This window comes from Carassius carassius, chromosome 36 (genome assembly GCF_963082965.1).
Source record: "Carassius carassius chromosome 36, fCarCar2.1, whole genome shotgun sequence".
Classification (NCBI taxonomy): domain Eukaryota; kingdom Metazoa; phylum Chordata; class Actinopteri; order Cypriniformes; family Cyprinidae; genus Carassius; species Carassius carassius.
Window position 1 is genome coordinate 2,076,953 of NC_081790.1, and position 16,781 is coordinate 2,093,733.

General features: G+C 35.5%; 1 protein-coding gene across 13 annotated transcripts in view; it reads right to left on the minus strand.

Moving 5' to 3' along the window:
* add1 (adducin 1 (alpha)) overlaps nucleotides 1-16,781 on the minus strand; it is a 32,980-nt gene that overhangs the window by 1,668 nt on the left and 14,531 nt on the right. The window contains exons 7-18 of one of the 13 annotated variants that reach the window (XM_059525761.1): nucleotides 16,637-16,780; nucleotides 16,075-16,173; nucleotides 14,655-14,828; nucleotides 14,234-14,581; nucleotides 9,963-10,058; nucleotides 8,930-9,019; nucleotides 8,804-8,821; nucleotides 5,550-5,633; nucleotides 4,846-5,002; nucleotides 4,011-4,253; nucleotides 2,666-2,746; nucleotides 1,586-1,619 (exon numbers count right to left, since the gene is read on the minus strand). In XM_059525761.1, coding sequence (XP_059381744.1) covers nucleotides 1,586-1,619; nucleotides 2,666-2,746; nucleotides 4,011-4,253; nucleotides 4,846-5,002; nucleotides 5,550-5,633; nucleotides 8,804-8,821; nucleotides 8,930-9,019; nucleotides 9,963-10,058; nucleotides 14,234-14,581; nucleotides 14,655-14,828; nucleotides 16,075-16,173; nucleotides 16,637-16,780 — 1,568 coding nt within the window. Of the gene's footprint in view, nucleotides 1-1,584; nucleotides 1,620-2,665; nucleotides 2,747-4,010; nucleotides 4,254-4,845; nucleotides 5,003-5,549; nucleotides 5,634-8,803; nucleotides 8,822-8,929; nucleotides 9,020-9,962; nucleotides 10,059-14,233; nucleotides 14,582-14,654; nucleotides 14,829-16,074; nucleotides 16,174-16,636; nucleotide 16,781 lie in introns of those variants that run through there. The other 12 variants (XM_059525762.1, XM_059525766.1, XM_059525754.1 and 9 more) reach the window with 12 other exon arrangements.

The window sequence follows — 16,781 nt, forward strand, 5'->3', positions numbered from 1 at the left end:
TGTTTTACAAATGAATTTAAGACAGATAAAATCAAAAACATATTAGTTAATATGTAGAACAATTTAATGTTATATTGATATAATATTAAAATAATCACGTTTCTTTATTACTCATTACTTGATTACTCAACTCAACTGTGTTAATCAGTTATATTAAAATCAAATCAACTTCTTATCTGCAAACTGTTAAAGGCCAGGCAGATTAAATCGTTTAATACAGTAACCTGGATTATTTTTCTGCCAATCAAATCCTAAAATAGCATCAAAACGGATTCAATCCGAGCTCTTCAAACGCAAAACACACACATTTATAAATGAGACATTAATATTTCCAGAGACATTTCAGCTCTTACTGTGAGCAATCAACAAAGACATACATAAACAACGCTCACTACTATCTGATTTCTACAGAGATGAACCTGCCACACGCTTTAAACCACGCATCAATCATAAACAGAGAAAGAGATTTTTAAACACTGTGGATCTGTATAGAGAGCCAGACCAGAAGCATAATCATACATTACCTGCTCTGCTGAAGCAATACTGGACTGCATTTAAAATGCATATTAAAGATCCTTGATTGTTATTGTTATGCAAGTTAAAAAGAGGAAAAATGCAGAAGTTTCTAGGGAGAGATTTGTTGCTAGCATGATCTCACCGAACTCCAGGTAGTTTGAACAACATCTTATTATAATAATATTATAATTATATCAATCAAGTGTTTGACCAATAAAATGACATAAAATTAAATCTATAATAAGGAAACGAGTCTTTGGACTTACATTGCACAATTCAACATGTTATTTCACAAATAAAAAACCTTACATGGCACTTTATGATTATGACAGAATAGCATTATAATATGCATCTAATCACTGTTACAACTTTAGTATATTGCGTTTAAACTCATGACAACCAATCAATTTCTGATATAAGGAATATGCACATTTTAAAATGGATTTTAACTTACAATTATTTCAGAAAAGATATAATGCATTAGACGTAAGGTTTAAAATGTTGCCAAATTTGTTTGTTAATAACTTCCTCGTATGAACTAAAAAAGATGGAAAAGTAAAACAATAATGACTAACAGGTCTAACTAATCCGAACAAATCCTGATAGATAAAAATCTGTCACATTAAAGAAGTTAAAATGTTATTTTAATGTGGAAAAAATAGGTGCTTTAATAAAATGTTACTAACTAAATAAAACAACTTCCAGCTCATACAGAAAATTGAACTTTGAAAACAAAGAACTGCTGTGACAGTACAGAAAAGAAAAATGAATCAATAAGGTAAACAAGGTTTACATCCAATCAAATCCTGATAAAATCAGTCACATTACAGAAGTTAAAATGAGTTTCAAATGCAGTTTTACGTTATGAGAAACGCGGTTTGCAACCCATTTTACTGCGGTAATGGACCGCATGACTCTACTGGAGCGGACCGGTGCAGATCATCCCTCACAACAAATGAATCTCAGAGGAAAGTGAGGACAGAAGATGAGTTAGACAGCAGAAGAGTGAGCTGAGTGAAGCTTTGCAGCAGGAAAACAAACACAGGCGTTGGGGGGGTGAGGTACTTACTATGGTAACAGGTATTCTTTTGCATTTCCATCTCCTGATTGTGACGCAGCCACGAAGAAGAAAAAGCACAAGTAGAGAGAGTATGTCTATGCAGATCAAATCACAGCCACCGGGTTAAATTAAAAAGAAATGAACAGAAACCGTAAAGAGATACACAGACCACCGGAAGTAAAGAATGGTTGCCAAGCCATTCTTAAAGACCCCAGAGAAATGAGCATGAAGGGTGAATGAGAACATTTAAGACGGGCGATTCGGAAGACATTTCTTAGATCGGATTACACCTGAATTTATTTTAGAAAAAGTCCTTTTTGAGGCCTTAAAATACTACTGTTGCATGGTTTACTAGTGACTATATCAATATTGGATAAACAAGCAGAATGAATGCGATTTGTCAGAAAAAAACCTAAAAGTTTTTAAAATGTTTATTTATACATTTTAGTTTAGTTTTTGTTCTATTTGTTATAAAACGGCATATAGTGAAGATTTATAATAATGAATTATTATATTACTACTAATAATAATTTCACTAACTAATCTCACTCTTTTAAAATCATTAAAATACAGTTATTGGTATCAATGTCAAAAAAGTGAAAATGTTGGTGCATCGCTACCTATAAAGCATTGTTTATTTTATAATATCAATATAACAGCTCATGTTTTAATAAGAAGGGTGTAATCCATCGTAATAAAGACCAAAAGGGTAAAAAAAAATTAAATATTAAGATTAAAAAAAAAAGCTTCTCAAAAACAAAACTAAAGGGTAAAATAAAAGACAAAATATTATTATTTTTACTTTTTTTTTTAATAGATTTTTCCCTAATCCTCCAATAAAATGGATTTAAATCAGTTGTCTGAAGTTCTGCACTGCTCTAACTGTACAGAAACCCCGTAAAAGTGTCAGACCAGACTATTTTAGAATTATGGGGAAGGGGAACTAAAACAAAACATCAGTGATGCCCTTTGGTCTGTTATTACGAACAGCAATAAATGTCTAAAAATGTTAATTAACAAACAAAGACACACATTAGACACCTAGAACCGGCTCATGCTCAGAGACGTTGTCAGATCGGATAGACGTACCTTCCTCCACACGCACAGGTGAGCTGGGAGGAGTGCAGGTGGTGCTGGGAACTTTCCCCTCTTCAATCTCCAGTGTCTGACCTGGAGAGAAAACACGATCATCATCAGAGTCCAGTCTGTAAACCTTTTCAAATGGACAGATCTGACACCAAAACACTATGGATAATAACCACGACCACATGGAAGTAGTGCAGTTTTTACATTGATTGATTAAAAAAAAAAAATTAAGGATGCATAATGTTGGATTTTGCCGATATCTGATATACCGATATAAAAAAAAAAAAAGATTTTAGACTATAACTGATGCCGATACCGATAATGTACATATTTGCTTTACTTTGGAAACAAAATCAAGTCTCCCCTGTGCAGAGATCTTATCGCCAACAGACTCTGGGCACACGAGTTATACGTCTTATTGGCAGAACAGAAACGTTAAAATATCGATTCTGCTCGGAGTGAACCGATTGAATTTTTTTTTAGTTTGCGATAACGTTGTGATAATATTGTGCATCCCTGATGTAAATATGGTACAATGTGTCAAACTGAGGGGAGTAAAATAAAAAACAACAATAAAAACATTTTAATATCCTATTCATAAAAATAGTATATTAAATGATACTTAAAACACACACAGGCAACAAAATTGGTAAATAAATGGAAAATAATTAATATAAAAACGGATTCAAAATATTAATTGAAAAACATAACTGAACACTAATAATCCTTTAAAAATTAAAACAAAAAATTATTTTTTATTTTGAATTTTACATTTTGAATAACTAATTCAAAAACTACAGTAGTATATTATTAATGATACTAAGAACTCCAGTATCAGCAATATAGTATTGTATCAGATTGATTCTATCCAATTTTACAAATCACTAGATATTATAACAGCACATTATATAATTATATCATACAATAAATCACATTCATCTGCATTATAAAGTAAAAAAGGTAAAGGTAAGAACCAGAAAACAACGTTTGTCAGATCTCACACATCAGAATCAGAGACGTCCATTAGAGACACCACAGTGAGGTTCATTAACACAAGAACATAGAAATAAACCCCAACAGGAAGAGCAGCGAATCCCACTTCAGAGGACAGCGAAGAGCCCGCAGTCCAGGATTAAGATTACAAGAGCGGACGAGGGATACGCAGTCTTTATTAACAGATCCAGAGCAGGGTGTTTTAGGACGGGACGGGATGGGTGCAGACAGGCGTGTTGGATCACCAAGGTTTGAAACCAGGGACAGCGAGAGACAGGAAGAAAGAAACAGAGCCCAGCAAAGTCAGAATAAACCCAAAAAGAGCGGTCTTCCGCAGGCAGATGGCAGGCGATACCTGCAGACGGCCCGTCACGCTCAGACTCGGCGTCACAGCCCAGAGCTTTTAGCACAGCGGAGTGAAACTCTTTATGAGGGGATTCCCGATCATCCTCCGGGCTGTCCTGACCCGACGCGAGGCCCGATTCGATTGTGGAGGGTGGAGGGGTGACGGAGGCCTGCGGATCCTCATGTTCCTGCGTGGATGTGACGTCTGGAGTCTGGACTTCTTCAGGGGCCGAGGACGACTCCTCAACCTGTGCTAGATGTAATACAACAGTTTCTCTCCTGACCTGCGGTGGGCACTGTTGGGCTGCAAAGGCTTCACGTGCAATAAATCGAAAACATCTCAACGAGTTTGTTTGGCTGAAATTACTTGTGCTCATACAATTACTTAAATAATTCCCCAAAAAATGTATACACACAAGGCTGTGCTTAAGTTTGAGGTTACGTTTTTTTTTTTTTTTCTCATCAAGGATGCATTAGAATGATCAAAAGTGATTGCTAAGACATTTAAGATTACTATTTCAAAAGCTGTTCTTTTGAAGTTTATTAAAGAATCCTGAAAAATAAAATGCATCACTGTTTCCCAAAAAATATTACGCAGCACAACTGTTTTCAACACTGATAATGATCAGAAATCACAATCAAGGATCATGTGACACTGAAGACTGGAGTAATGATGCTGAAAAACACAGCAATGGATTACATTTTAACACAGAAAACATACATAAATGTAAATATGTAGAACCTTGTCAGGATGACTTGAAAGCAGTATCACATGATGTTTTTAATCACCTGTGTCAGTTTCTGCGAGGAGAAAGGTGTTGATTCTACATTATTTGTGTTCTTACCTTCTGGGCCCTTCTGCTTGAGCTCCACTTCCCTGCGATACTCATCCAGCTCCTGGTCTGTGAGCTTGTTGAAGGGGTTTGGTCCAGTTTTACTGACGATGACACGTGGTTGGTACTCCTTCTCAATGATAGCTTTAGATGCAGTCACTAGCTCCCCCTGCAGGACAAAAAAGGAAAGAAAAAAAACAGTTTATACACTGTTATCATGCTGAAAATGCACGACAAAAGGTGGTATCAAAATGTTAAAACGGGGGTAAATACAAGTGGGACACTTCACGTATAAATGTCATCCAAAAAGAGTTTAGGATGAACTTGATTCTCCATTTATATACAAGTATCCCATTTAAATTTGTATACAACTTATTAGAAAAGCCTTGTTATTCATTGTTATTTTAGTAAAAACTCAAAATCCCAACATAGATCTCAGTCAAAATACACTTATTAAAGCACAAATGAAAACAGACTGTGAGGGACTTGTTTGTCATGCAGCTGATAAAATCTACTTTGTTTCTCAATGCCTTGTCTTTTTTGGAAGATTAATCTGCCATGATTAAGATCAATAGAAAACTAATAAGAGTTTTGAATTCAGCAATGACAACTCATCTTTTTAACAAAAGGCCCTGAATGTTATTGCCTGATACAGTAGTATTAAAACTGTGTGTGGTTTGATGTTTCAGACATTACAGTATTATCGCAGGATGTACCTTTCGGATAGACCTAGAGGGACTAAAGCTCTCTGAAGGGTCAATGCCATCAATAGAGTCCGTACAGTCAGAGAGAGGAGCGTCCTGTAACAGTAGAGCCGGTGAGCAGTGCACAACCCCACCACAATTACTGACCACACACAAAACATAATCCTACACGCTCACTAATGATGCAAGCCAGAACCAATGCATGAAAGCAGAAGACCTTCCTCTCACTCTTACACACACACAAGGGCTTCAAGTTAACATGAAATTAAAAATCACCTATTCATTTATTTTCTGAACACATATCATTGAGCTTATCCTGAACAATTCATCTGTGCAAAAAAAACAAAAAAAACATTAAAAAACACATACATTTTGAAAAATATCACTTTGGATAAAAGCAACCACAAAATAAAACAAAATGCAATTAATTAATATAACAGCTGCTTCAACAGTAATTTTGATAACCGTGTCATATTTATTACTCAATTTAGTTTAGCCTATTAATTTCTATAGCACATTTAAAAACAGCAATTGTTAATCAGAGGCCTTTAGGCCTGACAGTAACAACAACTGCTCCTAATAAACTAAAACATATAGGCTATAAAATATTAATACTTCTCACTTTTATTTAGTTTACCTTGAAGTACTACAATGGCTAAAATGAAAAAAAAAACAAAAAAAAAAACTATATACTCATTAAAGATGGCGAAAACAAATTACTGAAACTTAAAAAACTTAAAATGAAATTGGAATGACATAAAAAGCCATTTCGTTATTTACATTTATTCATTTAGCTGACGCTTGCGACTTACAATTGCTATATATGTCAGAGGTCGCACGCCTCTGGAGCAACTAGGGGTTAAGTGTCTTGCTCAGGGACACATTGGTGTCTCACAGTGGATTCGAACCCAGGTCTCTCACACCAAAGGCATGTGTCTTATCCACTGCGCCAACACCACCCATGTGATGTGCGTCATATGTGAGTTCGTGCTACATTGTCCTATCAAAAAAAAAGAAAAAAAATGCCACAAATAAATTTTAAAAGAAAAGAAAATGTAACATTCAAATTAAAACGAACTCACAATATAAATAAATCTGTAACAGTATCTCAGCCCTAAGGCACACAGCCACTCATGACCCAAAGACACACACACACACACACACAAACGCTCCAAACATGCAGAAAGCATTTCCTAAAGAAGCGTATGGGCAGGCTGGAGTGAGACGTGAATTCATGGCTCAGAGTCATGCACTGCAACACCAGAAACCAAACATATGTGTAGTCAAACCACACACAGATTCATACTGCTGCTCCCAAACAATAACAAAAGGACCATGGGACTGCATATAAATAATGTTCAGATGAAACTCTATTCAAAGGCCTGGAGTTTTGGTTTGCTTTGTGTTGCTGCACTTGAGTGGATTAGATGAATGATCTGATAGTTATTAGCAAACACATTTTTGAGCAATCATGTTTTAAAGCATTTAGATTATTTTGAAATGACTCTTATAGAAAGGAGATATGTAGATATAGTAGGGGTGGGCGATATGGAAAAAATAACATCACGATTTTAATTCTTTGTCATGTTGGTTTTACTATTTTGCAAGTTGTCTGAGCATTACAGCCAAGCTATTTTCCATATAATAAAGAAAAAGCCTTTCAAGGTACCAAAAAAAAAAAAGTATGGCAGATATTTAGGCCAAAGTGGGTGAAGATAAAAATCCTTGCCATTATTTTATTTTTATTATAAAAAAAAAAGAACAAAGTGACACTTTACACCTACACATAATATACAAATAAATCTGAAGATGTATTTAGCAGGAGCATTCAAGAAATTGAATGAACACATATAAAAATAAAAGACTATATAGATTGATTCCTAAAGCAGCTGTATTAAAGTTCTTTAGTCAAGAATAGTGAGTGATTTTCTTCTTTGTGTTTTGTTGTTTTATTAAAGTTAAAGAATACTTCACCCAAAAATAAAAATTCTGTCACCTATCTGTCAGTTCTGTCATAGTGTTTTATTTTTATATTACTATAATTTACCGAATCAGAAGTTGTTTTAAAACTAAATACGTTTTTTCTTCTGTTGAACATAAATGCCATTTTGAGGAAAGTGGAAAAACAAATAGGATTCTCTTCTTACTATCAAATTCAATGTGGACCAGCAACTGTTTGGTTAGCCACATTCTTCAAAATATCTTCTTTTGTGTTCAGCACAAGAAAGAAATTAATACAGGTTTGGGATACTGTGACAGTGAGTAAATACTGACAAAAATGACATTTTAGGATGAACTATCACTTTAATGACAGTCGGCAGCATATTCAGTACTGTCCCTTTAAGACCTGCACGCATCTAGTATACAGGAACGTGTCCATTTTTTTTCTTACACTTGTTTACTTTCATACTAGACATAACCATAGTTTATATGTAAACCTTGTGTGTTTTGACAGTATTAGCACAAAAGATGGCTTTTTAGTCTGCATGCTTAAGGTGTAGGCGCTCCAGAACAGCACATGAATGAAACGTTTAACCAGTAAGGCTTTAAAGCACATGCAAATAATGTACTTTTGTGCTTGCGAATAAGTGCAGTGTCCTGTGAGACACAGAATGTGCACTGTAGCACAATACTACAAAATTTCTTCAAAAGCCGATTGTGGAGACATTTTTATCGTCCACGATCAAAAATAGTCATATCGCACACCCCTAGATATAAGTAAAACTGCCACTTCCATACCGAAATTGTTTTTGGCAAAAACATATAAAGCTATAAAGTCTGATCTAACATAAACTCTGGCTTTAAAGCAATGGTTTATGCTTTCCGTTTAAACCATTTATGGGAGTAAGATGTTTAATAGACGAATTACAATAGCGAACTATTTAAGAACTAATGGTATGTTCAAGCATATCAGCATATCTGACATGTGTTTAAAGGAAGCTTGTTTCTGCCACAGGATATATAAATGACAGAAACAGGCTTTTTTTTTAAATAATAAAATACAAAAGAGTAAAGCATTAGTTATACAGACACAACTGGTCAGACTAGCAGCTCAGGGCGGCAAATGTCATGTGAGACATGCAGAATTATTATTGCATGTGTTATGAAAAATTACATTTACAACAGTATCATCCTGTTTAGTTTCTATTACAGTTAATGAATCCAACAAAATAATGAAAGAAAAAGGGCAAACATGGCACTGCAAACCAATCAAAACAAAAGAAAATGGACACAGCTCTGCTATGCTGGTCGTGTGGTTTACTTACATGCCATATAGTCACTCTCTGGGGTCAAAAGACACAATTCAATGGTTACACAGACTGGAAAAACGCCAGGGACAGAATATGTTGGATCAACGAGGAGGAACAGAAGTGTTGATGTTCAAGACTCACCTGGACATATGAACGGTCCACCATGGCACCTGTGAGCACCTGCGACTGTGGACCTGCCGTCTTTTTGTCCTGCAGATTCTGCTCACGGATCTGAGGGTGGTAAAAATCACTGTTAATATGAAACTATAACTACTGAAATATGATTAAAAACAGCAATGTTTAATATACAGTTTAAAACATCACCCAGAAATGATAATGTGCTGAAAATCCTCAGGCTATCCAAGAGTTTGTTCATCAGATTTGGAGAAATGTAGCATTGCATCACTTGCTCATCAATGGATGTTCTGCAGTGAATGGGTGCCGTCAGAAGTAGAGTCCAAACAGCTGGTAAAAACATCACAATAATCCACACTTCTCCAGTCCATCAGTTAACATATTGTGAAGCCAAAATCAGTAAGGTATCTTCATGTTTGTTGCTTCCAGATTCCAGGTCTATAATCCATAATTAACTGTTTGGACTTTAACAAGAGACAGCATTAATATTCTGGAGCATTTTGATGAGAGGGGACAATAGGAAATGGCTCCAGTTGTCCTTTCACATGATAATGCACCAACATATTTGTTTTGCTCTGTTTTGACTTGTAAACAGTGCTTGATCTGTGCAGATTTCTCTCCTGATTCAGATCAGACCACTTTTTCACTAGCGAGAGAGCAATATTTTCAGTTGAGGACTCATATTTTAGCCAGAAACAATAGTTTGAAGTTTAAAATGTCTTGATGGATTTGTCTTCTCCAGATGTTAAATGATGGACTGGATTGATGTGGATTGTTTGTGGATTATTATGATGTTTTTATCAGCTGTTTGGACTCTCATTCTGACGGCACCCATTCACTGCAGAGCATCCATTGGTGTGCAATTGATGCAACATTTCTCCAAATCTAATGAGAAACCAAAAGCATCTAAATCCTGGATCCCCTGAGGGTGAGGAAGTTGTCAGCAAGTTTTTATTTTTGTCTGAAGTATTCCTTGAATACAGTTTTTGCCTTTTCATCATCGAAATGTGTTTAATCTAAATGATAAAAAGGTTCAGACCTTGTTGCGCATCTCTTGGACTTCTTTGGGGTTGGTGTTCATCGGGACAAACTGATTGGCCACCGCTGCCTGTCGGAGACTGTCCTCCTTAGTCCACTGAAATTATCAAAGCAAAGCCATTCAAATAAACCAAAACTAAAGAAAATGTTTAATAAATCAAATAAAATATATTTAACAAAAGAAAAAATCATGCCTCTCAAACAATACCAAATAAACACAAATCAGATCTATAAAATAACTGGTCAATTATAACGGTCCACCGAGCGACGAACCAATGATGATGTTCATTTGAAAATGTTTAACTCCTTGTGCATCAATGTAACGCACAAAAATTCTAAATACTGAAAATTCTATATTTCAAATTCAAAATTTCAAAAGAAGTTTTAGCTAACTTAAACTTGTACCAAATAAAATATCATATTCTACCACTGTCTGCATTTATTGACATCCACCAGAATAAGTCTGATTAGCACGACCCTCATCATCATTGATTCTGCTGTTGGGCGTATAGTAAGGACAGAAAAGGCTAAAAAGAAAAGAAAGAAAAGAGCACAGACAGAGAAAAACTGAAGATTTAAGAGGATGATAGACCACGAGGGAGGCAGGTGTGAGGTGGGGTGGAGAGGCAGAAGCTGTTCTTGTGTTTAGGCAGTGGACAGAGGCGTGAGCGGACAGCCAGAAAATCACACACACACACACACACACACACACACACACACACACACACACACACACACACAGTTCAACATTAATGCTGCCCTGGACAAGCACAAAAACAAAAAATTAGAACAATACACTAAATACTGCCCTGTATTACACATTACCGCAATATTTTTGTCTGACGCTGCTTTGAGACATTGTGAAAAGCTCGTTTTATAAATACATTTAACTTCACTTTGGGATTACACAACAAACTGTGATAAAATCTGCAACTACACGATAAACCAGGATAAGTGAAAATGTCAAATGACATTACAGAAAAATATATTAAGGCATCCTTTAAATGAATTGATAAATGTTGACTTAATTTATTTTCTGTAAAATTGCCTTGAGACAGTGTGCATTGTGAAATGCAGTACATTAATATATTTCACTTATCTTATTATATTACACAACTTAGTGGGATGCAATTTGCAAACTAAACGGACTGTTGATTGAAGTTACAAACGAATAAATTAAAGCATAATTTTTTTTCTGAATGATGACCTATTTAAAACACTATTAAACATTATTCTTAAAAGAGTATTCAAAAGTATAAGCAATATATGGGAAGCATAAATGTCAAACCCTGCACAAACCCACTGTAAGAGAGAGAAAAGCACACACACACACACACACACACACATAGACTCTGTAAGGAAGGACAGAATTACGCCCAACTTTTCTTAAAACACATGTAAATGTTAAACTTCAGTTTGTGAAGTTTAAGCTAAAGGTTAGGGAGGTTAACTCCAAAAGAGCTGATACATGGCATTAATGGTCTGTAAATTTCAAAAAAAGATGAACAGCAAGTACTAAATATTTTTGAAGCAAATGTAGTTAGCATTTGACCTGGGTAAGAATGGCATGAGTAGCCAATGAGTTACTTGCTTTTTACCAAAATTAAAATAATGATTTCAGCACGGAACCAAAAGTCATGAGGAAGGGTTTTCGTATGGGCGCTGGAGAAACGGGGCACATGGGATGAACACGTAAACATGAAATACTCACTGATCACGATTAGAGCCCCACAACACAACACGCTCTCCCCCAACTAGAGACAATTGTTCGGAGAGTTAACGAACACTCATGAACCAAAGTTTTATTCCTTTTTTTTTTGGATGGTTTTGAAATTTTAAAGTTAAAATACACTTCATGCTCAGGAAGAGTTCAGGAAAGGTAAGTCCAATTCAGGAGGAGGTAAAGGAAACTCATAAAAATAGAGAAGAGAAATTTAAAAGCAAACACAAAGGTTTTTAAGCAGTTTAAGGAAAGAGCATGGAGTCATCAAACGGCAAGCCATGACTCCATAAATATAAGCAGCCGAGCGATTTCTCCCACGGAGATAGAGCTGCTATATCTCTGATATTCCTAGGTTGCATTTTTATCAGTAGCCCTACATTTAGGCAAAAACAGTCAAAAACATTTCATATTTCACCCCAAAATGGAAAGATTCTAATCTAATTAATTTAAGATCTTAGATCCAATTAATTTAATGCCATTCCAGCTATTTTCATGGCAGAAAAGATGATCAAATATAGCAAAACATAAAAATGTTAATAAAATACAAGCGGTTTATAGCAATTATCTTTAAAGAAAATTTTTTATTTAACTAAATCAGGTCATTAAAACTCTCATGAGTTGATCAAATAAAAAAAAAATAGCCCTATAGGAGTTAAACCATAACAATCTACCAAAATATAAAGTTAAAAACTACATTGATCAAAATGTTTTTCAAAATAGAAAGAACACGTTGCATAAAGAAAATTACGCCTGTTTTCAGAAAGCTTTTTTTTTTTTTTTTTAATTATGACATTAATTTCATGGCAATTAAGCAGCACATTTGCTACCAAAATGCAATAAAATGGGGCTTAACTGTCATTAAAATAATGTCACAAGGCAAATAATTGATGCATCTTCATGGCCCTAAAATTCGATTTTATTTTCTCTATGCAAAATACAATCTTATATTTTCTGTAACATGATTTTTGGGTGAATTACAACCATTTTTGGGGGGATTCTGTCTAATGCTTTCTGATGTTTCTGAAATAAGACATGGACACAGGCTTTTAGCTAAAAAGCACTTTTTTTTCTCTGTTTCCGTTTTGTCCACAGGAAGTACATTAGCTACACAAATGCCTCTTTTCAAGGCTTCCTGTGATAGTTACTCATTTTAAAAAGCTCTGAAGAAACTGTTTAAATGGAGTAAAGTCTCCAAAAAAGAAACGTTTGCGAAATAAAGCAATAACTGAAATAAACAAGACAAACGGGGGAAAATCCACAGCAGCAGTAAGAATTAGCCACACCCACTTTGCGCACATGCCACACCCTCCCGGTCCTCCAGGAAAAGATCCACAATGCATCTGATCAGTCATGCAACACAGCATGCTCTGAGCAGCCGGAAAGAACCCTGACACCCCTTCGACCAATCACGAGAGAGGGGGAGGAGCTTGCCACTGTGATTGACATACCAACCCGTTTAGAGAGGAATGACAGCAAGCAATGAAGAAACTTTGTTCCCCGCAGAACAGAAAAGACAGTTATGAGTAATAGGTTGGTTAAATCAGCAACCAAGCAATCAAAACCAGTCTGAATCTTAAGACAAGACACGAAGGAAAAACTGGCACTGGTCATTATTGTATCATTATTATCATATCGTGCCGTTTCAAACTAGTGGAAGAAATCCAAAACACTCTTTTAGTGTCAATTTGTGTTTGTAGATTTCAATTTCATTACATGTTCCAGTATGTTTTCTGATTTCTAACATTTTATTCCTAAAACGTGGTGAAAATCAATTTTTTTCTGGCTGTTAACAGTATTTTCTGAGTTATGTATGGAGTGATAAAAAGAGAAATCCAAAATCTGTCAAAAAATGAAATGAACGTGGAAATGTATGCAAATTAGTGCATATTTCATTAGATGATGTGTATTAGATATTGCTATTTAAACATAACATTTAAGAAAACTTATTTTTTGTTGTTGCAATTTTTAAATGTAATCAATCAACCATAATAGATTGGTGTCAGTGCTATTTTGGAATCATATTGAATCAATATTGAATTAATTTTAATTATTACATTTTATGTTTCCATTTTAATTTGTCAAATTAATTTTAATTTGAGCAATTTTGTTGTGTTTTCATTTCTATCGTTTATTTTTTTTTATTTTTTAGTATGCCTATTTTTTTTATATATATACATTTTCATGCAGTTTTATTTTTAGTTATGAAAATGCAACTAACAAGGCTTTTTATATTTTTTTATTACAGTTTAATTTTTTCAAGCTTTTTTATGTTTTTAGTTTTAGCTAACTATAGTAATTCTGTATATGCTGGTATCGATTAGTTGTTTTAATCCTATTAACCTGAGGTGTTTTGCCTTAAGAAATCAGAGGAAGGAAAAAAAGAGCAATATATGCAAGAGGAACTGACTCTACAGTTATAAAACCGCAGACACACCCAAAGCCGCTTGGGTGAGGATGTTTTTGCCCTGGTGTCAGGGTGCTATCCAGCTGCTCTCTCTAGCTCTGTAGCAGTACGTTTCTAAACTATGAACAATAAGGTTGGCACAGACCAAGCAGTTGGTAATACAGCTTGGCACGCAGACACCGGACGAGAGAGACTGCAGCAAGGGTTTGACGTGATCGTGTGTTATGTTCGTCCACACCTTAGTCTTCGCCTTGGGGCTACCGCTGCCGTCCTGCCCCTCTTCTGCCGATTCGTCGGGCCGCCCGGCAGCTAGCCAGCGGGTCTTGTCCCGCTGCTGCCGCTGAAAGCTGTGCTTTAATGGGGAGCGTGCACCCGAGTCACTGTCCTCAGCGTATGAGTAGCCCGTGGCTGACGGGGGAATCTCAACATCACTGTACTTTTTAGCTTTATCGCGCAGCGCCGGGCAACGGTATGGATAACCAGTCCTGTAGCCCTGCCAAAAGAGACGGCCAGTCATATGCTGGGTCAAAAAAGATGCAGTAAAGAAGAGTTTGGTCCATGCCTACCAGATTATCCAGCATCCTCATCAGAGCCTCAAACTCCTGCTCCCCGATCTGCCACTTCGGGTGCGAGCTCGACCCGTCACCAGCCGGCTCGAGGTGGCGTGGGCGGGATTTATACTTGCTTGGGTCCAACATAACCAGGTTGTCAGGACCCCCTGCACTGGCCAGGGTGCGCACCTGCAATTTCAGACCGGAGAGCATATGTTAATGATCAATGTTACACACTCAATCTAATCCATGCCTTCTGTTGCATAATTGATAGTTTTGACAATTTTTTAGCAAGTAGATATGATTGTACAAACATTTACCTTCTGCTTGTGATTAATGTGCCTTCTTTGCTGTTAAGTCTAGACTGATTTTTCTAAAGTTTATGTAAGAATAACTTTGATCACCCTTGATTATTATAAAGAGATTTGTGGAAACTGGTTTAAGTGGTTGTGATAACCAATGTTGTTTGGTTTTATACTTATGTAAAGACCAATTGTATTATTACTTAGGTAGTTATTTATTTGTTTATTATTTATTTTTGTATTATTCCTACAACGATAATGTCCGTTTGTAAATGTGTACAATATTGTAAAGTTCACCTTGCATTTTATTTTTGTTTGATCTCTTTTTAAATTGTCTATCCTTATTAAATTTGTTGTTTTTGTAATTTTATTTTAGTTTGTTTGTATGTTTATTTTGGCAGTAAGGGTCATATTAGGGGAAAAGTTATTACCTTAATTGTATAAAATGCTCTGTTAAAGCTTTATCATTAATAAATACAATAATAAACAAATATTGTTGGTAATATCTCCAGGTGAACTCTTTCTGGACTGAAGCAGCTCAGCTTCACTTGATTCTCCATCAATCATGTTTTAGAGTCTCAAATCTGATCCTCAGGATCTTTAGAGAAGCGTTTGTTTCCAGAAGTTTTACTTTCACTGTTCCTCAGCGGAGGAATGATCTTCACAAGCCTCCAGAACATCTCACATCTTCTGAGGAGCCTTGATTTCTTCAGCTCTCAATCATTATTATACTGCATAGCGTATTACTGGAAATAGAGCGAGTATCTTCTAAACTGTTAACAGATCTTTTATACTTTTTGGCCATAAAAATAGCATCAGCTGCACCAAACTGCATATTTTTGCTCAGTTTGAGTAAATTTTCCTCCATATTTTCACTTTATCAGACTATATGAGCCATAAAAGCCTGATGGATCAAATATGATACTCTACAAAAAACACATAAGAACTTTTTTTTTTAACAGGTTCAAAATAATTGATGGCATTTAAAGAAAATCCATGTTGGAAAAAATAAGAGATTTTTATGACTAGTAAATATTTTAGGCCCTACAGGAGGTTTAAACCCATTCATTTCACTTATGAAAAGTTCTCAACTTTAAAAGCAAATGAAAGGTTTTATAGGTGTAGATGGTCACCTGAATCTCACAGGCTGTGACCAGGTTGTGAATGTAATAAAATGCCTCTTCGACTGTTTCTCCAACAGACATAAGACCGTGATTCCTCAAAATCAACACCTGCACACACACAAAAAACAATTATTCATTTAATTATTTAAAACCATATCAGGAACAAAAGTTACATTAACGGCAAACTCAGAGTTATAAAATTTAAAATAATCATAATGAATTACATTCAAAAATATTTGGAAAATTTTTATTTTTTTTGGTTGATATATGATATGAAATGCATACATTTTCGAGAAGCGTTTAAAAGATTTTCAACTATTATTTATACACAAGTCTTGTGCAACCAATTCAAGATCTTGTATATACAGTATTTCTACTTTCCCTATGGTTAGACTTTTTATTTATAACTAGACTTGTACAATTTGTTTTGGACAACATTCATTCTACACTTTCTAGAAATGCATAAGGTGTGTGAGTTTAACATCAGATGAAGTTTTTTTTTTTCAGTGCACAGATTTACACAATATAAAACTGGATAAGCCTGAAGCTATAATGTGTGTGTATATGGTACCTTGCTCTTGGGACCCAGGTTCTTCTGTATGAGGACGCTCTCCTCCTCGTCCACAAGGATACCGTGGTAATCGTGGTACGCCACCTCGCCCAGCGCCAGAGCCTCGGGTGAAATGGGCAGCAGACCACACTTCATGGCAGACACC